The 24,461-nt window shown below is 41.7% G+C and overlaps 1 protein-coding gene and 1 long non-coding RNA gene across 4 annotated transcripts in view; both read right to left on the bottom strand.

Moving 5' to 3' along the window:
• Pias1 (protein inhibitor of activated STAT 1) overlaps positions 1–24,461 on the bottom strand; it is a 75,803-nt gene that overhangs the window by 1,095 nt on the left and 50,247 nt on the right. For all 3 annotated transcript variants that reach the window (XM_048368628.1, XM_048368630.1, XM_048368629.1), the window contains exons 8-14: positions 19,917–19,990; positions 15,887–16,047; positions 15,272–15,402; positions 13,742–13,922; positions 8,456–8,598; positions 7,455–7,492; positions 17–2,612 (exon numbers count right to left, since the gene is read on the bottom strand). In XM_048368628.1, coding sequence (XP_048224585.1) covers positions 2,319–2,612; positions 7,455–7,492; positions 8,456–8,598; positions 13,742–13,922; positions 15,272–15,402; positions 15,887–16,047; positions 19,917–19,990 — 1,022 coding nt within the window. In that variant the 3' untranslated portion in view covers positions 17–2,318. The remainder of the gene's footprint in view (positions 1–16; positions 2,613–7,454; positions 7,493–8,455; positions 8,599–13,741; positions 13,923–15,271; positions 15,403–15,886; positions 16,048–19,916; positions 19,991–24,461) is intronic.
• Positions 20,227–20,862, bottom strand: LOC125367920. The gene is made up of 2 exons (XR_007214195.1): positions 20,498–20,862; positions 20,227–20,276 (listed from the first exon to the last, which is right to left on the bottom strand). It is a non-coding gene; the product is annotated as an uncharacterized LOC125367920 (long non-coding RNA).

Here is a 24,461-nt window from a genome sequence, read left to right as displayed (position 1 = left end):
ATGAAGGAAACAACACCTCACGAAGTGCAAAGAACCAAAATGGCTAATTCTCCCATGGGAACATGACCAGAGAGCCCTGAACAGGTATTTATTCCTCCCTATATTCCTCCTCTTTCTTTAGGGTTCCTAAAAGGTAGGGATGCAGAAAAAAATTAAACCCTTCAAAACTGAAGAAAGAAGAGGGACAGGTTTTGAGCTGGGTCATTCAAAGGGTGAGTGATTCAGCATCACAGCTACCAGCACGATTCTGAGACCACTAACAGCGGCAGAAAAAAAATATCCTATTTTTCTTAGGTAGATGAATTAATAGACATGTTTTCTATTGAAATGTGAAATCAGAAAAAAGTCCCAAGCAATTTTAGTAATTTCTACCCTAGTCCAAATTTAGATACAAATTGTGATGCTATTTGAATTAGCCTAATTGAAAATTCTTAAATTCATAACACCAGGTTTATGTAAAAACTGAACTATTTCTTGTTTTAACTGACAATGACTTGTTTTGTTTTATTGCAAATAGTTCTGTGACTCTAACTCAGCCATGTATGCGTGGAATACACATGCGTAGGGGAAGACTATGCAGTTCACTTGTCACACACACACACTTGTTTATAAATACATATATACACACACATACATATACATAGCAACACCAACCTCTTTCAAAATTCAAGTCAATTTAGTAGCAGAGATGTTATATAAAGATACTATTTTAGGATGCCACACAGTCATGTGAACTGTCAATTTTACCACACAATCGGAGATACAGCCATCTTGAGTTCTACCTGGGTTAAAATAGGTCATTTTGGTACCAATACAGAAACAATACATGTATACATCAAGGTGGTCCTTCGTCAACTCTGAGAACATTAACAGTGGTAATACAAAACTTCAGTCTGGAAAACTGGCAGTTAATCCTTTCTCTTTTCTGTTATAAATCTGTACTATCAGTCAACTTAAATCTATTTTCCACACCTGAGAACCTCTCTGATGAGGGTTTTGGAACACAAGTAGAATACTCATCCTGCCCTTTGATCTCTATTCATCTCCTGAAAAACAGTTTTCAATATATTTACACGTTCCACTACTAAGAGATCAGATTGATCTGTGAATTAAAAAAAAAATGACTTTCCTATGTCATGCTTGTCATTAAAAGGTGAAAGGAAAAATAAACAAGATAAGGAAAATAAGTACACACAGAAGCAGAGAATAAAAATGACTAAGGTTCAAACACATTTTGAATTCCAACTGTTTATCAAAAAGATTTCTACAGATCTACATGTATGGTGCCCTGCATTTTCCAAGTAGAATTTAATTTACCTTTAGGATCAAGTTGTCTTTCTTTCTGAGGGCTCTCAAAGTTATGTTCATATCTTACTTTGGTATGAAGGTCTTACATGACAATTTGTTACCCTGTGGCCCCAAAAACAGGTATTCACAGACTTGGTTTAAGTACACAATACTGGCAATCCATATTTAGAATCAAGAACTAAAGTGTAAGTAGGTATGCCTTACTCCTTACCCAGAAAGCTTTCCTCCAATATCTCTGGGACACGTTTTCAGGGTATACAGCACGTAACAGAGAATATGGAGACGGGGAGCTGATAAAAGACGCTCCTCCATGAGTTCCAGACCTTCAAAGCACTCTGAGAGAAGCAGGCAATGGATGCGCTAACTGAATGCAAAGTCAGGACAACAGAGGACAGTGACGACAGAAACAGACACAAGACACTCAACACACACACCCACGACTGTGTGGAAATACACAGAGAATGCAGTGGGACAGATGAATTATAACTTAAGGCTGGATGAAATGTGCACACACAGAGTCCAAGTCTGTCGCTTTTAAAAAATAGAAATCAAACTATCCCTCCCAACCCCTCCCCGCAACAAAGCCCACAATTCAAAAGGTCAGACATGCATCTCCTTTTGTTACTGCAAATAAAATAATGCCACTGAAGCAAAATAAAACCAAACAATAGGACAAATGATGAAAAAAATGTTCAGAATCCAGAAATGATAAAACTAAAAACATCAAGTGAAGGTGGTTTGTGGTGCTTCTTTTTTCTTTTCTTTCCTTTTTTTTTTTTTAAACAAGTGTTTTATCAGACAGGCAGTCTTAGATTTATATACAAAAGTAAAACTGAAAATATAGTTTTGTTCTCTGTACATTTCTTTTAATTTTTTTTCCCTAAAAAAAGGAAAAAAATCCCATACGTGTACTTTTTCTAAACAGAGTAAGGTAAATGAGAGCACACAGTTCTCTTCTTTCTGCCAAGTTCATTTAATGTGGGCTGGGCGGGAGCGGCAGGGCAAGGGAGTCAGTCCAAGGAGATGATGTCTGGGATGATGCCGAAGATGGAGGCCGCGTCGGCGCTGCTCCTGGTCGCCACCGCGTGGCTGTGGCTCTCCCTCAGGCTGTTGGAAGACACAAGGCTGCTGTTACTGCCGCTGCTGCTTCCGTTGGTGTTTGGCAGGGAAGTGCTGCCTCCTGCACTTAACTGATCCAGAAACATCTGCGAGGAGGTATACGGAAAGAATCGCGACGAGTGTAGGAGGTCTTGATCATCAGAGACGGCTGCTGCCGCCGCGGCAAGCAAGGAGGTGTTGTAATGCTAGGGTGGAGACCAGAGACAGAACCCGTTTGTTACCCTCACGGATGCATAGGGACTTCCATCTGAACACATCCCGGCCATCTCCAAAACACTCAAGGCATTTTTGCACAAACAAATGGCCTTATGTTGTGACTAGATACCGATCCTGAGAGACATTTTGTATCTGAAACTGGAATAAAAATACTTTGTTTGTACTTCATGCATTTCTGAAAGTTCTAATATGCTCAGAAGCAGAGGTAAAGACAATCCAGCCAGGTGCCCCTGGCTCACTGTCATCTTAGCTACTCAGGAGGCCAAGATTTGAGGACTGTGGTTCAAAGCTAGCCCAGGCAGGAAAGCCCCCGAGACTCCGATCTCCAATTAACTACCAAAAAGCTGGAAGTGAAACTACGGCTCAAGTGGTAGAGTGCTAACCTTGAGCAAAAAACTCAAAGCACCCAGGCCCCTATTGAAGCCCCAAGACCAGTACCGAAAGAAAAGAAGAAAGAAAAGAAGATCCATCCTCTTACTCTTAGGGTCCCATGTTGCTTAAAAAAGAGACCTGTTCTGAGAACTGCAGTGTTGGAACGATCTTAGCATGCAAACATCATGTTTACATACACCTAAATGTTCTAGCCGGAGCTGGACACTGTAGGCAAGCAGAACACAGTGTAAGTGCCAGTGTGTGAAATATACTAGACATAGGAAAGCCAGTAAAACAGACGGCAGTGTGCCTGCCTAAGGCCTTACCACTGCAGGAGCCTGCGTGACTGGAAGCTATGCCGGGACAGTCAGTGAATGTGAAACCTGATGTTACTACAGACTTTACCAACACTGCATTCATTTTATACTAAATAAATAACAATTTAAAAACCGCCAGCCTTGGGCTGGGGATATAGCCTAGTGGCAAGAGTGCCTGCCTCGGATACACGAGGCCCTAGGTTTGATTCCCCAGCACCACATATATGGAAAATGGCCAGAAGTGGCGCTGTGACTCAAGTGGCAGAGTGCTAGCCTTGAGCGGGAAGAAGCCAGGGACAGTGCTCAGGCCCTGAGTCCAAGGCCCAGGACTGGCCAAAAAAAAAAAAAACAAACCGCCAGCCTTTCTTTCTTCAATAATAAACTAGCTGGGCTACTTGGCTCAAGTGGCAGAATGTCTGCCTGTTGAGCACAAGGCCCAGTGTTCAAACCCCTGTACCAAACCCAACCAATCAACCACATTAGCTTACTGTGTAACATTTAACTTTATGAGTTTTCACATTCTTAAACTATTTCACTGTGTGTGTGTGTGTGGGCGCGCACACACCCGCCCTAGCTTTGAACTGTGATGCTCAGAGCTCAACCTCCCCAGTAGCCAGGGTTACCAGCATGAACCACCAGTACTTGGCAACTTTTTCTCTTTAGAAGCCCTGGGTTCGATTCCTCAACACTACATACACAGAAAAGGCCAGAGTGGTGGTGTGGCTCAAGTAGTACAGCAGTAGCCTTGAGCACAGAGAGGCTCAGGGACAGAGTCCAGGGCCTGAGTTCAAGCCCCAGTACTGGCAAAAAGAAAAAAGAAATAATAAAGATCGTTTTGTTAAAAAAGACACAACTAATTGGTACCATACCATGCTCCCCTGGGGCCACAAGAACAGAGTGGCCAGGGGTTTGAGATAACAGAGGCTAGGGCTGGGGATATGGCCTAGTGGCAAGAGTGCTCGCCTTCCATACATGAGGCCCTGGGTTCGATTCCCCAGCACCACATATACAGAAAACGGCCAGAAGTGGTGCTGTGGCTCAAGTGGCCGAGTGCTAGCCTTGAGCAAAAAAAAGAAGCCAGGGACAGTGCTCAGGCCCTGAGTCCAAGCCCCAGGACTGGCCAAAAAAAAAACAAAAAAAACAAAAAAAAAAAACAAAACAGAGGCTAGCAGTGGTTCCCCCTGGCGACCTGGCCTGGGCTCTTCCTGAGGTGTCACTCACTCCTTTTGCCAGCTGACTTGCCTGTAAGCACACTGTGCACCTGTAGACATTCTTCTCTATTGAGGAGCTGGTTAAGGTCTACAAATGCTTCTGTTGAAGCCCTCATGTGAATCTTTTTGGAGGTTCCTTTTCTTACCCTACAGTTTCCTTTTCTTTTGCTCTTTCCAACAAGTTCCTGTTCTGGGTCTGGATGAGTCAATTTCTCAGGAGCCATTACGAGGAACTACTCAATGGAATCCCTGCATATGCCTAGATTAAAGGCCTTGTCATTTCTGGGGGTGGGGGGGGGTGGGGGTGAGGATGGGGGTGGTGTGTGTGTGTGTGTGTGTGTGTGTGTGTGTGTGTGTGTGTGTGTGTGTGTGTGTGTGTGCACTGGAGATTTAACCCTAGATGTGGCACTTGCTAGGTAAGTGCTTTGACACTGAGCTACATCCCAGCTCTCAGACGCTATCAATACACACTTTACTAAGGTGTTTTGTTTTATTTGGGATTTGAGTTTGTGGCCTAGCACTTGCTAGGTTGTAGCTCTACCACTTGTGCCATACCTCGAGTCCTGCTTTTTGCTGGCTATTTTGGAGATAAGAGTCTTGTCTAGGCTGGCCTTGAACTGTGGTCTCTCATATGACACCCTTCTGAGTAGCCAGTGTTACAGTTGTGAAGCAATGCACCCAGCTCCAAGCAAAGCTCCTGATGTCGTCATAAATGCTGTTAACCCCTCCAGGATCACGTTCATATTTTCTTTCTTTTTTTCGTCTCAGACCACAACTCATTCAGCACTTGACACTTTCACTCATTGGCTAGTGCTCTACCAATTGACCCATGCCTCTAACCCCTATATTCTTAGGCTCTTTCTTTTTTGCTGGTCATGGGGCCTGGACTCAGGGCCTGGGTGCTGGCTGTTCCTGAGCCTTTTGGTCAAGGCTCGCACTCTACCACATTGAGCCATAGCCACATTAGTTTTTCTGGCAGTTAACTGGGTATAAGAACCTCACAGACTTTCTTGCCCCTGCTGGCTTCCAGCTGTGACCCTCAGATCTCAGTCTCCTGAGGCGCTAGGATTACAGATGTGAACCACCAGCACCTGGCGGCTCTTCTTTAGTTGAAACGCAGTCCTAACAATGACTCTCCTCAAATAACAGGGCAGAAAAGCTACTAGAAATACTTGATCTTTGAAGGGGAAAACATCACTTTGATACTGGGATGAGAGATCACCAATATAAGGAAGACTTTCTAGAATATCAACAATGAGCAAAGTACATCATTCTCCAAACCATTCTCCATCTTCTTGCACATAATTTGGGCAAGTGTCTAGAAGAGGAGCTGGTTCATGGTTTCCTGCTGCTCCTGCAGTTTGGGGATTGCTGGTGGCCTCAGGGACATGGAACCTCACTGTGTGGGTCCCAAAGGGTTTGTCGCTGGTCGATGTCTACCCTGTCCTTAAATCCCTGAACCCTGGCACTCAGTCTCCCTATGGATGAAAGTCCTTTCAGGCATCTGCTTGCAGAATCGTGCTTTCCTACACCTTATCTCCTTTCCAAAAGTGTTTCAGCTGCTTCAGGCTGGGACTCGGGCTCACATCCTAGTCATGTGATGTAACAAACTGTTAACACCACCCAGAGCTAGCAGTGAATTCAACACCGCCACTGGGTCCAGCCTTTTCTATCAACCTTCAGCTTCGCTGGATCACCAACGGCATTTGGCAGAGGAGACTGTGCTTCTGTGACCCAGGGCTTTAGATAGTTCTCCAAACCTGATGTATTCCTTTCTTGAATTTTTTCCATTTTGATAGTGCTAGGGCTTGAACTCATAGCTTTGTGCTTGCTAGGATGTATACCACTTGAGTCACACTCTGGCCCTTTTTGCTCTGGGTATTTTTAAGCATTTCATTTTTTACCCAGGTCAGTCTGGACCGTCTTCTATGTAGGCTTCCTGCTACAGCTGGGATGACGTGTACCACCACACCTAGGCTTTCCTAGTGATAAGGGGGCTTTTGAACCTTTTTTATTTTCTCTTTGGCCAGGTTGGCCTGAAAATGACATCCTGAGGATCTCAGCTTTCCGAATACCTAAAATTACAGGCATGAGCCACTGTGCCTAGCAAATTTTTGTTAGTCTTATCATCAATGAAAAAAAAAAGTCCTTTATAAGCTTCTGCTACTTTGGTTCTTGTTCTTCAAGTTCCAAGCCCATAGTAGAATGGGACAAGCCTGACAGGAAAGCAAGGCAATCACCGATTTCCACCTTCATAATCCTTAATCATATAAATTTCTTTTCCAGTTCAATCGCCTGATTTGCCAACATTAGCAATGGATTTAAATACTTAGGGGCCATGACAAACAAAGCAATATGAAATCGAATCAGCCACAAGAGAACATGATGCACTCAAGAGATGCAGCAATAAACATGAGACGTGTGAGGCTGCCCATGTAACTCCGTTTCAAGTTTAAGCCACATACTGTATGTGCCGTGCTATCTGTCAGCAGAGGCATAGTTTGTTTCTATCAGTGTCCATCAGCACAAATGTGAGCAACGTATTCTGCTAGTAACACAATAGCCAGAATGTCTTAGGTTAGACATAGTTCTGATAGTACCATCATAATACAGTTTCTCCTTGACAAATGACATTTTGTGGTACAGAACTATATAGGGCTAAGAAACTCATCAGTCAATGTAACTCATAGCCATGATTCTTTATGAAACAGTAATGGAAACCCACAGATAAGACTATTTTATTGCATACTCAGACACTGCTGAAACCAGAGCTTTTTATTTAAATTCTTAAAGCCACAGCCAATATTGGCATGCTCACTGTTCCTTCAGGGAAATTCTTTCTTCTGGTGACATATTATACTTTAAAATACTTAAAATATAGAGTTAAAATAATTTTTTTGATATAACATACCTGATTGTCTCCTGATAAGAAAGGAAAAAAATCTAATCCTGTGGGAGAAAAACAATATTTTAGTTTAGAAACAAGCAGACAAAACCACTGGAGGAAGGAAAAATCCTTCCCCATGCTCAAGTATGTTAAAAGTACATATAACTCTTTTACCTGTGTCATCTGGAGTTACATATTTGTAAAGATGGAGTATTACACTTCCACCTTCATGTTTAAGATGGCTGGAGTAGGTGGCTCACACGTGTAATCCTACCTCCTCAGGAGGTTGAGATCTGAGAATCATGGTTTGAAGCCATCCTGGGCAGGGAAGTCCCTGAGACTCTTAACTCCAATAAACTACTCAGAAAAACCCAAAAATAGTGCTGTGACAAGTGGTAGACTCCTACTCTTAAGCAAAAGAGCTCAGGGATAGCACCAAGGCCCTGTCCCTGAACTTTTGCACTCAAAGGTGGCACTCTACCACTCTACCACAGTGTCACTCTTCCAGTTTTCTGGTGGCTAGCTGGAGATAAGAGTATTATAGACTCTCCTGTCTGGGCTGGTTTTGAACTGCAATCCTCAGATCTCAGCTTCCTGAGTAGCTAGGATTATAGCGATAAGCCACCAGTGCCCAGCTGGAGAGACTATTATCTCCAATTAACTAGGAAAAAAAAGCTGGAGGTTGAGCTGTGGTTCAAGTAATAGAGCACTGGCCTTGAGTGAGAAAGCCAAGCAGGAGTACAAGGTCCTGAGTTTAAGGTCTACTATCAGTACCAAAAAGGAAAAAAAAAAGGAGAAGGAAGAAGAGGAAGGAGGAGAAAAACAATCAGGTTCAACATAACTTATAAAGGTATAATCAAGGAGCTGGGTCAGTTTTTATGGCCATAGTATATTATTTCTTTCAATTCCCTGGCCCCAATGTTCTGTTTGCTCACACTTCCAATTCTTCCTTAGACTTACCCAATTTGGACAACATGGATCAAAGGCATTCATCAACGTATGTGACGAGAGAACCCATGACTCACCTTGTAAGTCATAAGGCATGGGTGTCATGTGGAAAGGATGCCTGTAGTCTTGGATTAGGGAGGTGTTGATGTAGCTTGTGTCTACAGCAGGAAGGCTGGGGGTACGGGATACTGGAGATGCTTGATGTGGAAGACTTAAAATGCTGTATGGAAGGAAACGTTTGCACAATGTTCATGGGTTAGTTTAACAAAGGAGTTACAACTCACATGGAAATAAAAACAAACAAAATATATCCATAGACTATCCATAATGAAGAACTAATTCACACAGCAGCATTTTGTAGAGGATACAGGGAGACCTGAATGGGGGTGAGCCATTCATGTTTAGACTTGTCTTTGGAATGTTAGCACCTCTCAGAATGCAGAAGCATAGATGAGAGCACTGCAGTAGGCCACGAGGGAAGGAATTTCTGCAACCTTTTCAAAATAAGCACTAGAGGGTGGACTAGTAAGAAGATGTAGAAAACATACGATTAGAGGAATGAAGCAATCTGAACAGTGAAGAGCACAGTCATCAACATTTTTTTTTTTTGCTGGTCCTGAGGCTTGAACTCAGGGCTTGGGACCTGTCCCTGAGCCTCTCTGTGCTCAAGGCTAGGGCTCTACCACTTGAGCAACAGTGCCACTTGTGGCTTTTTCTGAGTAGTTGACTGATCTGGCTTTGAACCTCGATCCTCAGATCTCAGCCTCCTGAGTAGCGAGGATTACAGGTGTGAGCAGTCATCAACATTTTATTTATTTTTTTTATTTTTATTATTATTTTTTGCCAGTCCTGGGGCTTAGACTCAGGGCCTGAGCACTGTCCCTGGCTTCTTTTTGCTCAAGGCTAGCGCTCTGCCACTTGAGCCACAGCGCCACTTCTGGCCATTTTCTGTATATGTGGTGCTGGGGAATTGAACCCAGGGCCTCATGTATATGAGGCAGGCACTCTTGCCACTAGGCCATATCCCCAGCCCCGTCATCAACGTTTTAAAAAGGTAAGCTGAAGGAAGCAAGAAGAAAACTTCAAAATAAACAAGTGATAGTTTTTAAGAGTCATAAAGCTGAAAGAAGAAAAAAAGAAGAACATAAAATATAGAACAAAAATATTTCCCCTTTTCTAATTGAAAATTAAGAAAAAAACAAAAAAATGAGAATAATTCTCAAAAGAAAAAGAATGACAGTCCTAGAGAAGAATATGTGCTACCTGTTATCCCTACCATATCAAAGACTAACAGAAATACCAACTACAGAAAAGAGAGCAGGTGTCAGTGGCTCTTATCTGTAATCCTAGCTACTCAGAAGGCAGGGATCTGAAGGAGATTCAAAGATACTCTGATAGACAGATCAGAGAAACTCTATCTTCAACTAATCAGCAAAAGCCAGAACTGAAGGTGTGGCTTAAGTGGGAGTGACAAAGCTGAGGGGATTAAAAAAAAATGCCAGGGGAGCATGAACCTTTTATTACTTCAGGTAAAGCACTTATGGTAAGAAGATATGTCTTTTGTCAATGCCTGATGCTTATCTCTAAAAATAGCTTGTTATACCAAACAATATGAAAATTTTATTTATTTTTTCTTTCTTCTTTGGCAGTACTTGGGGTCTGAATTCAGACCCTGCACTTAGAAGGCAGTGGCTCTTGAGCCTCACCCCCAGGCCAGTAAGACATTTCTAGATAAACTAAACATTCAGTGGCTGAAAACAATAAAATGTTTTTCACTTTAGTGCTATTTGCTTCTTTCTAATTCCTGGAGGACTGCCTTTTCTTTCAAATGTAGTGCCTTTACATAATAGCTGTGGTTAGGTTCCAGTTACTGGCTAGTCATCTCTGTAAAATGGCCAATAATGTGTTAATGTTTTATTTTCCTAAGAATGTTAGAAACCTTCAGACTTTTGCTAGAAATAGGGAGAGAAAGATTTGGTATTTAAAAATGTATATCTGGGTTCAATTAGTCACTAAGAAACTCAGGAAGTAGTTAATGAACCTAATGTAATTTTCCAAACATAATAAACACAGCTAACTTGGAGAAACAGCAAAGTAAATATTCAAAGAAGAAATATTAGATTTCTAGGGCTGGTAATATGGCCTAGTGGCAAGAGTGCTTGCCTCATATACATGAGGCCCTGGGTTCGATTCCCCAGCACCACATATATAGAAAATGGCCAGAAGTGGCGCTGTAGCTCAAGTGGCAGAGTGCTAGCCTTGAGCAAAAAGAAGCCAGGGACAGTGCTCAGGCCCTGAGTCCAAGGCCCAGGACTGGCAAAAAAAAAAAAAAAAAAAAGAAATATTAGATTTCTAAACAAAAATTTTCCTTAAGGAATAAGTATACAGTGAAACTGTTGCATCATATGCATATACCTATTATTAATACCTATTATTAATATTCTAAAGAGTAAAAGATAAATAACAGTGCATTTAACCTCAAAGTTCTCACACACTCAGAACCTTGGGAAATTTCTTTTAGTGTAATTAGAACATCAAGAATATGGTAATATAGGTATCCCTCAGAATCTGCAGGGGATTGGTTCTAGAATTTCTGGCTACTAAAATCTTAATGATATTTCTGTGTCCTTTCTTTACATAAAATGACACAGGATTAGTATACCACTGAAGCACATCCTTCTTTATACTTTAAATCTCTCTTATAAGATCTAAAGCATTCAAAATGCTATGTCAATCCTTGTTATACTATATTGCTTGGGAGAATAACAAGAAAATAATGGGTTGGTACATGTTTAGTAGACACAATTGTTTTTTCAAATACTTTCAATCTGAGGTTGGTTAAGCCAATGGAGGTGGAACCCAGAGGGCTAATTATGCATTTGGTCATACTATAGATCTATAAAGTATCTGAAGGCTGGGACTGTAGCTAAGTGGTAAAGTTCCTGAGGATTCCAGGAATCCCAGCTCCAGTGCTGCAGAAACCAATCAATCAAGTCATCTTATATTACTTTTTTTTCTGGCCAGTCCTGAGCCTTGGACTCAGGGCCTGAGCACTGTCCCTGGCTTCTTCCCGCTCAAGGCTAGCACTCTGCCACTTGAGTCACAGCGCCGCTTCTGGCCGTTTTCTGTATATGTGGTGCTGGGGAATCGAACCTAGGGCCTCATGTATCCGAGGCAGGCACTCTTGCCACTAGGCTATATCCCCAGCCCTTATATTACATTTTTAAAAACACTTATTCTAAAGCTGGGAATGTGGCTTAGTGGGAGAGTGCTTGTCTAGTATGCATGGAGCCCTGGGTTTGATTCCTTAGTACCACATAAATATAAAAAGCTGGAAGTGGTGCTGTGGCTCAAGTGATAGCCTTGAGCAAAAAGAGGCCAGGGACAGTGCTCAGGCCCTGAGTTTAAGCCCCGGGACTGGCCAAAAACAAAAAAAAAACCAAAACCAAAACAACATATTCTAACAATGTTTTGGGTAATCTAACACTTTTGCCTGCTTGATTTATAAAATAAGTTGGCACAATAACAAGATCAGCTTTGTTGAGTAGCAGCCATCAAGGTGGAAATGTTCACAGAGCAGGAACAGCGCTGAATAGGCACTGTGTTTACAACACTGGTGCTGCCTAAATGTCTTTATATCTGTTTGCTATAAGCTGAGATGAAATACTCTAGATAATCTTTCAGTCTCATTATGCCAGATCAACCCTGGAAACAATTTGATTCCAAGCACAGACATGCTCTTGGCCTAGTGTCTTGAACCTAGAAAGTATAACTATATTATCTATAAACTTTCCTTCTCTCCCTTACATGCTTTTCTGAAATACTGTTTAGAGAAGGTTAATTTAAAAAAAAAAAGATTTCTTATTCAGGTACAAAAGACACTATGGATGTCTTGACATTAAAAGGGTAACAACTGTTTCTATTTTTCCTATCAGTATGCAAACATGAAATTTTTTTTGCAGAGACTGCCCCTGTGTTTTTAGGACTAAGAGCTAGTCTGTTGCTTATTTTATCAGCTACTACACGGCTCTTAAGTGTAAGTTTGCTCTCTATTATCCATTCTTTGCATAACGTGATTTGCACAAGGAAAATAGTGTTTCATGAAATGAGCTGAAGTGTAACCAATGAATCTTATTACTGATATGAATGGGAAATGGGAATACAAACAAGTCTAACTATGAGCTGAATCCTAAGTTATCTCTTCTTTCTTTCCTTGTTAGCCTCACATTCATCCTAAGGCAGGTAAGTAAGGTGTTCTCAGCATTCTACTGGGAATGCTTAACTTTGGGATAATATTACTGCAGGTATTTTCCCATTTTTAGCAAATGTTATAAATCTTTGGAATAGTTTCGGGATCACTTGGGGACTTACTAGAAACAAACAGGCCCTACTTCTGACTCAGTATGTGTTCAGTAAGTTTGAGAAGAGCTGTATTACTACTACAATCATCATTGGATACGATGAATATCCATACTTTATTTTTTCCAGTCCTGGGGCTTGAACTCAGGGCCTGGGCACTGCATCTGAGCTTCTTTTGCTCAAGGCTAGTGTTCCCAGTTGAGCCACAGTTTCACTTCTTGCTTTTTCTGTGATTAACTGGAAATAAGAGTCTCTTGGGATTGCGAATGTGGCTTAGTAGTAGAGTGCTTGCCTAGTATGCATGAAGCCCTGGGTTCAGTTCCTCAGTACCACATAAGTAGGGTTCACTCCCTAGCACCTCTGGCCTTGAGTTCATGCACCAGGACTAGCCAAAAAAAAAAAAAAAAAAGTCTCATGGATTTTTCTGCCAGATGCTGGCTTCTAACTGTGATCCTTAGATCTCAGCCCCTGAGTAGCTGGGATTACAGTCGTAAGCCACTGGCAATTGGCTCCACACAATTTTTTTTGGCCAGTCCTGGGCCTTGGACTCAGGGCCTGAGCACTGTCCCTGGCTTCTTCCCGCTCAAGGCTAGCACTCTGCCACTTGAGCCACAGCGCCGCTTCTGGCCGTTTTCTGTATATGTGGTGCTGGGGAATCGAACCTAGGGCCTCGTGTATCCGAGGCAGGCACCCTTGCCACTAGGCTATATCCCCAGCCCTCCACACAATTTTTAATGCATTACTCTAATCCCTCTAGCATTATCACATTTGGAAAAATTCAACCTAAGAAAGTTTGGTAATACATTATTTTATTTGACATGTTTTTGAATCCTATCTACCAAATTAACTTCCACAATAACTACTTTTTTGTTTAAAACATTAATTAGTGTGTGGGGGGTTACCATTACTTTCCCACCTGTTTACAATCTATTCTAATCACTTATCACTTCTATCACATTTCCTTCCCCTCCATAAGAACTTCCTTAAAAGGTCGCAGCACTTACCCTTTATTGTTCATCGGTGATGTGGGAGACAGGGAAGGACAGGTCCTCTTGGCAGAAGGCTCTTCCTCCTCCTCATCAGATGAGCTGTCTACCGTGAGGTCGATCACCTCTACTTTCTTATTTTTATTTGAAGACTGGTTGTGAGACACTGCCTGATGCTCCAGAGTGGAGCTCAAGCATCCTGTACGGGGTGATTAAAGTGGAAGGCAAGGAACACCTCGGTCATCTTGCTTGTTAAATGATTATTTTAAAAAAGAATTATGAATTAGGAAAATCAAAATGTATGTCTTATGGCAATTTTACGATATATCCTAAAACTACTTATAAGCAGTTTGAGGGCAGACTTATTATCTATCATTTATCTACACATATATCTATACACAGCAAAGATTGTTAGTATTAAAAAAAACATTTAGTCAGTCTAGGAAGCGCACACACACACAGACACACAGAGAGACAGACAGACAGACAGACACACACACACGGCTTTTAGTGTGTATCTATAAATACCTAAAAAAAAAAAAAAAAAAGAACTTTCACTATTCTGTCCCGAGTCTCTCAAGAGCTAAAAAGTTTCAAAAGTATGATTTCACAAACAATTTATGAGAAACCTAGCATCAGAAAAATTAAAAACTAGAAAAACAGTACATTTAAAAGGAGTTGTAGGGGCTGGGAATATGGCCTAGTGGTAAAAGTGCTCGCCTCATATACATGAAGCCCTGGGTTCGATTCCTCAGCACCACATATATAGAAAAAAGCCAGAAGTGGAGCTGTGGCTCAAGAGGTAGAGTGCTAGCCTTGAGCAAAAAGAAGCCAGGGACAGTGCTCAGGCCCCGAGTCCATGCCCTAGGACTGGCAACAAAAACAAAGCAAATAAAAAAAATTAAAAAAAAAAAAAAAAAAAAAAGGAATTGTAGGGGCACCACACAGAGAAAAAGCCAGAAATGGCATTGGGCTTAAGTGGTAGAGTGCTAGCCTTGAGCAAAAAGAAGCCAAGGACAGTGCTCAGGCCCTGAGTTCAGGCCCCAGGACTGGGAAACAAACAAACCAATAAATGGAGTTGTACTATTTCTGAATGTTTATTTAATAACTGTTAAGATGCCCATAAATTAAGTATTAAAAATGTATGTATTGTGGGCTAGGGGTAAGTGGTAGAGCACTTGCCTAGCATATATATGCAATATCCTGGGTTCAATCTCTAGCACCACAATAAAAAATAATTTTCTTTTTTAAAAGCCTAGCATTGGTGATATATACCCACTATCATTGCCACTGAGGAAGCTGAGATCTGAGGATCTTAGCTTGGAGTGAGCCTTGAGACTTTCCAATTAATCAATAAAAAGCCCAAACTGGAAATGTAGCTCAAGTAGTAGAGCATCAGCTACGAGTGAAAAGGCTGAATGAGGCCCTGAGTTGAAGCCACAGTTCTGGCGTGTGCGCGCACACACACACATATGTATGTATGCATTTTGTATTGAGTGTCATAGCTTACTGCAGCAATGTCCTGCCCTGTGTAAAACCACCACTCACCATCAACTCCATTGAATGAGGCAGAAACTTCCTGTACTTCCTTTTTTGATCTCATTGGTGCCCAAGAGCCATCTTCCTTAAATTGGATTTCATCACAGTCTGTACAGTACTTCAGGATCTCCATAAATAAGCTATAAGAAACAATGTACCCTTAGGATATAACATCTTAAATGAAAGTAAATTAGAAATATTACTGTTTAAACATTTAGATCTTCTATGTATTATACAAGGAAAAAGAACAAAAGAGCAGGTGTGGCGGTACATGTCTACAATCTTAGCACTTAAGAAGTTGTATATCTGCTTTCAAAACTCAGAGTTACAAAGTAAAAATAGTTACCTAAATTACATAAGGAAGTATTATGCAACTGTGAAAACTGACAAAAAGTTTAATAACAAAAATATTCAAGAAAAATAAAGGGGAAAAGGTGACAAAATTTTCAAAAAGTAAAATTATGTGTGTGATATGTAGTTCAAGTGATAGAACACCTGCCTATCAAGCACAAGGCCCTGGGTTCAAAGTCTCGTACAGCAGAATTTTTACCCCAAACCTGACAGAGAGCAAACCCAAAATAAATAGTCATTTCAAGGTATAAGGAAGAACTTAAAGTCACATACCCATCAATAATAAGGTGTTCGTATGGTGCCTTCTTATCACAGACAGGACAAACCCAGGTTGGTTTTTTCTCATTCATTTGAATATAAAGAGTTGCATCAAAACACTGCAGGTGAGAACATGTAAGGGCCCTACATGGAATTGTCAGCCGCATTTTACCAAGCTTTAAGAGAGGGAAAAAGTAAGTGTTAGACAACTCGTTCAAAATTTAAGCTTTGATAACAAGTTTCTGAAATATCATGCCTATGTGTTCTGATTTAAAGCATTTTGTGCTTCTTTTATAAAGACGAAAGAATACATTCTCAATGAAATTTATCTATAGGTGAAAATCAAACACTATAAGTAAGAGAAACACTGCAGACTGGAGTAAATAGCTACAACAAGGGCTATTTACTCCTGTCTCCAGGCAGGTGGGCTTTTGGATAAAAGGCCCTGAACACCTTTGAAATGGTATGTAAAATCCCCTTTGAATATGTGCATTTTTCCAGAGGGTGAAACAAAGTGAAGAATCATCTAGGACTAGGGAAAGAATGTACTATTAAACACTACAGCACACACAGATATGATATTTACTCTACTAGCTTATCTCTGAGATCTCGACACATTCCTCACCATGTGTGGCAGACTGGGCGGGGGGGGGGGGGGGGGGAGGCAGGTCTGTGTGCTCTGTATTTCCCCTCACTGGAGCACCACAGGCAATCAGCAAACAACCAGGGCCCTTAGCATCTCCAGCATGTTAGGAGACTTCTCTGCCCCAGAAGTGCTGCTTGGTTGACATAGGATAGTCAATCCATGTATGGGGACGTCTACTTCATTTAATCCCTGAGCAGCTAAGTTAGCCCCAGGCAGACAGACACTGTTCAGACCCCCCACAAGGAACTTGTGCCGTGAAGGAGGACCTGTTGTACCTGTTGTGGAAACCCCAAATGCACAATGGCCAAAGAGTACCAAAGTTGTGCTCCTTTTAAACCTAGCCAGCCTGGAACTCACTATACAATACAGAGCTGTCTTTGACTCACAATCTCCCTGCCTCAGCCCCCACCCCCCCTCCCCCCTCCAAGTGCTGGGATTTCCATTTCCAATAACTGTATTATTTGCCAACTACTTAGAAAAGTATAAAGGCCTGAAAAGGATATGGGTGAAATGAAGAATAGGTTCTTGGCTGATAAGAATGTGAGGGAAATGTGCCATTTCCTAGTCTGCCAATGAAATTAACTGTCATTTGGAGCCCTAAGTTATTGTTCTGGTACCCAACATTTACTATATTTCTTGTCTCTAGGAAAGGCACTTACCATTGTGGGTCTCTTTTCCATCTCTGGACTAATACCATTTCCTCCTTACTTTGTTTGTTTTGTTTTTTTGCCAGTCCTGGGGCTTGGGACTCAGGGCCTGAGCACTGTCTCTAGCTTCATTTTGCTCAAGGCTAGCACTCTACCACTTGAGCCATAGCACCATTTCTGGCTTTTCCTATATATGTGGCGCCGAGGAATTGAACCCCAGGGCTTCATGTATATGAGGCAAGCACTTCACCACTAGGCCATATTCCCAGCCCCCACTTCCTCCTTACTTAAAGTACTGGATGTAGCAGTGAAGATTTGAAAGACTCGAGCATGCATAAACTTAGGAGGCAGGAGTGATAACATTTGATGGTTTTAGAAGTAGGGAAGGGAAGGACTATAGCAAACTAAGAGCATTCTTCCCTGTGCTGCCAATTTAACCCCACATACATAATTACAATGTTTATATCCATGTGTGCCTCCTACTATAAATAAATCAGACTTATATTCTTGTCCTCTTGAATACAGCAGGAAGAGTCCTGTGTTCTGTTAAGACTTCAGTTGTGCACTTAAGCAGTTCTAGTTGAAACCATTTATGGGGGTTTACAGGTTGTATTAAAATAGCATTTATACCATAGGAGTATAGGAAATTTAGTTTACTGACTGGTTGACCCATTTATTTGCATTACTGGGGCTTGAACTCAGGGCCTCACACTTGCTAGGTAGGTGTTCTATTGCCGAGACAACTTTCAGTTCTGCTTTTTGATGTTTTTGTTTGTTTCATTTTTTAGTAGGTCGTGGGGCTTGAATTCAGTGCCTGGGTGCTATCCCTGAGCTCTTTCACACAAGGCTAGCCCTCTATTGCTTTCAACCACAGTGCCACTTCTGGTTTTCTGGTGATTAAAGAGTCTCATGGACTTTCCTGCCTGGGCTGGCCTGGAACCCCGATTCTTAGATCTCAGTAGCAGATCTCCTAAGCAGCTAGGATTATAGGCATGCGCCACTGGCACCCAGCTGCTGAAATCTAATTAATTTTTCTGCCCTGGCTGGTCTTTTTTTTTTTTTAATTTATTGTATTTATTTTGCCAGTCCTGGGGCTTGGACTCAGGGCCTGAGCACTGTCCCTGGCTTCTTTTTGCTCAAGGCCAGCACTCTACCACTTGAGCCACAGCGCCACTTCTGGCCGTTTTGTGTATATGTGGTGCTAGGGAATTGAACCCAGGGCTTCATGTATGGGAGGCAAGCACTCTTGCCACTAGGCCATATCCCCAGCCCCTGACCAGGCTGGTCTTAAGCCATAATTCCCCAGATCTCATCCTCCTAGCAGTAAGGATTAGAGGTGTGAGTCACCAGCACTGGTTAAAATGATATACTACTGCATAGTAGCTGAAATGATATACTACTGCATAGTAGCTGACACTACTACTAATGAAAGTTTAGAAATGTATTTGATTTAAATCACTTTGTACTTAAGAAGACTCACACAAAACTTTAGCTTTTTTTTTTTTTTTAGGTTTTAATAATTTGGTCAAGTCTTGGGATCTTAAATACATCATCATTTGAATGACTATGACTTCGTTTTCTTGTTTAAAACTATTTCCAACCTCATAACAAACTGAAATTTTTAGGCCAGATATTTTCTTTCCTTCCCTCTTCGATGCTGAAGAATAGTTTTTTTGTTGTTGTTTTGGTCAGTAGTGGGTTTTAAATTCAGGGCCTGGGTGCTGTCCCTGAGCTTTTTCCGCTGAAAGGTAGCACTCTATCACTTTGAGCCACAGTGCCACTTCTGGTTTTCTGATGATTAACTGGAGATAAGAGTCTCAGGGACTTTCCTACTAGGACTGGCTTTGAAACCTGATCCTCAGATCCCAGCCGCCTAGGTAGCTAGGATTATAGGCCTGAGCCACTGGCGCCTGGCTTAGAAGAACAGTTTTTAACTGAGAGATTCTTACAGTTTTTATTGCCAAATGGCTAGAAAAGATGTGTGGGTTAATCATGGCAAGATTTTTATCAGAAGAGAAATATTTTTTAAAGTGGACGTTTTATAAATACATTGAGACGATTTCATACTTGAACTTGAGATATGAATCATTTGCAGACAACGTTTAGGTAAGTTTTGAGAGTAACGACTCTCTCTCTCTCATCTGTCTATCAGGAACTAGGCCTCGCATCCAGGCACTCCAGTGCGCCAGGCAGATGGCCCCTCCTGTTTTAGCTCTGGTGGTGGGTGGCGCCGTACCCATGGCTGGCCTTGGAACCATACCCACCTGATTCCCACAGCCCAAGTACTTGGCACGGCAAGCATGTGCCATCACCACTCCTGGCCAAGTATTGTAAAGATACGTTTAGATGTTAGATTCCAAATCCTGTGCCTTGGTATTATTTTAAAAAATTATTCTAACAAGGGAGAGTACATTTTTAAAGTAAACAATTTCTCAAATACTGAAAAGGATAAAAGTGGAGCCAGGTGCCAGTGAGGTACTCGGGAGGCTGAGATTTGAGAATCATGGTTCAAAGCCAGGCCCTACAGGAAAAGTCCAAGAGACACTCACCTCTAATTAACCACCAGAAAACCAGAAGTGGTATGGTGGCTCAAAGAGACAGAGCTGTAGCCTTGAGCAGAGGAGCTCAGGGACAGCGCCCAGGTCCAGAGTTCAAGCTCCACTACTGACCCTACCACATCCTCCAAGAAAAAAAAAAAAAGGATCAATGAACCCAAAACCTCAAAATAAAACATACATTAGTTAACACTTACTGGACACAGTAGAGAAACCCTTAGGCTGGTTGTAGCTATTTCACTGTCTGGGTCTGCAGTTAATTTCTCTTTAACTGAAATTCATTCAAGAAAAAAAAATAGAACAGCTTATTAAACATACATTATATAATGCGACTTTTTTTAAAGTTACTTTAGAAAACAATTAAAATTAAAATAACACACTTGATTATTTCCTCCTACTCAACCAAATAGGAACAAAAAACTATGACAGGGCTTACAAAGACTACAGTAACAAATGGAATCTCCATAGGTTGACAAACTCAAGTAATCAGAGTCCTTTTCCTTTTTCTAACTCTTAAAGTGATAAAGATTTTCTTCCTTAAAAACCTATGACTAGGGCTGGGAATATGGCCTAGTGGCAAGAGTGCTTGCCTCGTATACATGAAGCCCTGGGTTCGATTCCCCAGCACCACATATATAGAAAAAAGCCAGAGGTGGTGCTGTGGCTCAAGTGGCAGAGTGCTAGCCTGGAGCAAAAAAGAATCCAGGGACAGTGCTCAGGCCCTGAGTCCAAGCCCCAAAAGTGGCAAAAACAAAACAAAACAAAAAAACCCTATCACTAATATGATGTGTGCTCTTTTATTTGGAAAGGTATCAATTAACTATAGCAGTATTTTTTTTAAGGTGGGCACTGGTAGCTCTTGCCTATAATCGATCCTAGCTACTCAGGAGGCCAGGACCTGAGCATCCCTGTTCAGAACCTGCGGTGAAGAAAAGTCCATCTTCCAGTGGCATTGCGGCTCAAGTAGTAGAAGGCCACCTTGCTTGACTGAAAAAGCTAATAAGCAAGAGGACAAGGCCCAGCAAGCCTCAGGCTGGCACAAAAAAAAAAAGAAAAGGAAACTAGAGGAGGGCTGGGAGTGTGGCTTAGCGGTAAAGTGCTTGCCTAGCATGCATGAAGCCCTGGGTTCGAATCCTCAGTACCACATAATCAGAAAAGGCCAGAAGTAGTGCTATGGCTCAAGTAGTACAGCGCTAGCTAGCCTTGAGCACAGAGAGGCTCAGGGACAGAGCCCAGGGCCTGAGTTCAAGCCCCTGGACTGGAAGGGGAAGAAAAAAAAAAAAAAAAAAGAGGGACAAGGTCCCAAGTTCAAGCCCCATTATTGGGGCTGTGCTTCTGGCAAATATGAACTCTACACTTAAATCTGCCCAGCTCTTTTGTTTTGATACAGATCCTTTTTGCCTGGGATGGTCTCCATTGCAAAATCCTCATACTTCTGCTTTCTATGGAGCTAGGATATGCCACTGTGTATGCCATCACACTGTTTAATATATGTTTTTATATTTCTCATCTGGAAACCTGAGACACCAGTTACCTCTGAAAACCTCAATTAATAACAACAGAAAACACAGAAGTGCCTAAATAAAATATTCTAGTAATTGTCCCATAACTTTTAAGTCTACATTGTATAGGGAGCCTTAGGTAATTGTGCACATAGTCAACCACAGGATTTCAGGGCTACTGTCTACTAAATGTGAGCTGATAGATAACACACAGCAAAGAAAATGGAAAGAACACTCTGATAAGAATGGCATCAGGGCTGATGTCCACTGTGCTAAAAACCATGGATATAGAATTCTGTGTTTATAAAACATAATGATCATACTGTCTGGCTTTGATAGTTTACCAGAAGTGGAATTTTTTTTTTCTGCCAAGGGACATTTGGATATTTATAACATCATTTGAGGATTATTCAAAATTATCAATACAGGAAAACAGCCTCAGACAGCCAACAAAAAGCACACACATCTGTGCCTTCATGCACTAAATGATTTCATAGGCCTTACAAAGTCCAAGGGCCAGGTGTTCCCCAGACCTGATTAAACAAATGTTTCCACAAACAACTGACTTCAACTAGGATGCACCTCTGAAGTATATCCAGCATTGTAATTTATAACCGACTACTGAGTTAGACTGGGGAAGATATGCCAGACAAAAAAGGAAATCCCAATTCAGTCCTTACTAGTTTATAAGTGGAGTTTCATGTCCCAAAGCCATACACCATCTGCTTTGTAGTGTGGAAAGTATAGTCAGCAAAACATTATGACAGCTAATGACATATGAAGAATATATATTTGCTATTATTTATTCAATCTTAGCTAATCTTTCCCCCTCCCTCCTCTCTTTCCTTTTTCCTTCCCTCTCCCTCTCTTCCTTCCTTTCTCCCTCCTTTTGCCCCCCATCTCTTTTGCCAGTACTGGGGCTTAGACTTGCACTCTTGGATAGCTTTTTTTTTTGCTCAAGGCTGCTGCTTTGCCACTTGAGCCACATTTCCACTTCAGTTTCTTGTTGGTTAATTTGGGCTAAGAGTCTCTAAGGAGTTGTCTGTGTGGGATGTCTCTCAACTGAGATCCTTAGATTTCAGCCTCCTGAGTAGCTAGGATTACAGGCGTGTGGCACCAGCACTGTGCTTCAATAAATCCTTTTCATAAAGGTATTTTCAAAGAATAGTAACTTGTCAAGACAATGAAAACTTGCCATACAAAATAAACATGAAAATAGAAATCTAATGATTACTGTGATGTTTATAGTTTTAGATACAAACATGGCTTAAGGAATATGCAATAGCTCATTATATACTTCTGGGTGTGTCTATGAGGGTGTTTCTGGAGGCAACTGGCATGTAAGTCCACAGGCTGTGTTAGGGTACTTCTGCCTTCAATGTGGGTGGACACTATGCAACCTGGGCAAGAAAGGCCATAAGAGTCCATCTCCAATTAACTATCAAAAAGCCAGGCTACAGACATGGTTCAAGTGGTAGAGCACTAACTATAAGACAAGCAAGTGCGAGGTTATTGAGTTCAAATCCCAGTATCAGCTAAATTGTAAAAACAGAAAGAAAAAAAAACAAGAACAGTAAGAATAACAGAAATAAAAAACAGAGAATCTTTTATATGTAAGCACTGTGTTGAAAAGAGTAATTCCAAGAAAGTAAGATTAAATCTCTGAATATTCTCAAGGAGACCATCTCTAATACTCTAATGGAAGTCATTCAGGAGGTCACAAGTCAACTTTTGCTTCTAAAAGTTCTGCAATGACTCCCAGAAGTCAAACATGAAGGATAACATGAAGGGGTTAGAAAAAGGAGGTGGCTGGAAAGGTTTGAGACAGAGTGGACAATGATAGGAGGAAAGGGAAAGAATTATGTGTTCTTAGGGCTGGAATGTGGCTTAGTGGTTGAGTGCTTGCCTAATATGCATAAAGCCCTGCATTTGATTCCTCAGTGCCACATTAAAAAGCCAGAAGTGGGGCTGGGGATATAGCCTAGCGGCAAGAGTGCCTGCCTCGGATACACGAGGCCCTAGGTTCGATTCCCCAGCACCACATATACAGAAAACGGCCAGAAGCGGCGCTGTGGCTCAAGTGGCAGAGTGCTAGCCTTGAGCGGGAAGAAGCCAGGGACAGTGCTCAGGCCCTGAGTCCAAGGCCCAGGACTGGCCAAAAAAAAAAAAAAAAAGCCAGAAGTGGCACTGTGGCTCAAGTGGTAGAGTGCTAGCCTGGAGCAAAGAAAGCTCCAGGACAGTGCCCAGACCCTGGGTTCAAGGCCCAGTATTGGCAAAATAACAACAATGATAACAAATTACATATTCTTGCAATGCAAAGGTGGAGTAAATACAGATGACTCAGAATAGCAGGTACCTAATCATCAAAAGCTACCATATCATGCTGACAAAGTTGGAGTTATTCCACTGGTGAGACCAAAGAGAATGACAAGAGCAGATTTGTATATAAACCAAGTTAGGTGGCTACCTGGGGAGAAACATGAAGAGTTAAGAAAAGAAAGTGGGGGGAGCTGGGAATATGGCCTAGTGGCAAGAGTGCTTGCCTCGTACACATGAAGCTCTGGGTTCGATTCCCCAGCACCACATATATAGAAAATGGCCAGTAGTGGTGCTGTGGCTCAAGTGGTAGAGTGCTAGCCTTGAGCAAAAAGAAGCCAGGGACAGTGCTCAGGCCGAGTCCAAGCTCCAGGACTAGGAAAAAAAAAAAAAAAAAAAGCATAAAAAAAAGAAAAGAGATGGGCTGGGGATATAGCCTAGTGGCAAGAGTGCCTGCCTCGGATACACGAGGCCCTAGGTTCGATTCCCCAGCACCACATATACAGAAAACGGCCAGAAGCGGCACTGTGGCTCAAGTGGCAGAGTGCTAGCCTTGAGCGGGAAGAAGCCAGGGACAGTGCTCAGGCCCTGAGTTCAAGGCCCAGGACTGGCCAAAAAATAAAAAGAAAAGAAAAGAAAAGAGAGGAACATATTATTGAATAGATTTTTTTAAATAAAGGCAAGGATTAAAGGAGGACAGTGACTGAAAGACTCAGAAGCATCTAAGTGTCAGTCTGATAAGTGTATTGACTTTAGCTTTAAATCCTTCAATTTGAGTAAACAGTAGAACGCAGGCAACTATATAAAACTGAAATTCAATGCAGAGGTCTACGTTAAAAGTATGCATTTGGAGCTTGGTGCTACTTTAAACACTAAGAGTGATGTGACTGCCTACATAGAGAAATGTGGAAACCAACACCGAGG

The sequence above is a fragment of the Perognathus longimembris genome, chromosome 20 (assembly GCF_023159225.1).
Source record: "Perognathus longimembris pacificus isolate PPM17 chromosome 20, ASM2315922v1, whole genome shotgun sequence".
Lineage (NCBI taxonomy): Eukaryota > Metazoa > Chordata > Mammalia > Rodentia > Heteromyidae > Perognathus > Perognathus longimembris.
Note: the sequence above shows the minus strand (reverse complement) of the source record. Positions and strands in the feature narration are given on the sequence as shown.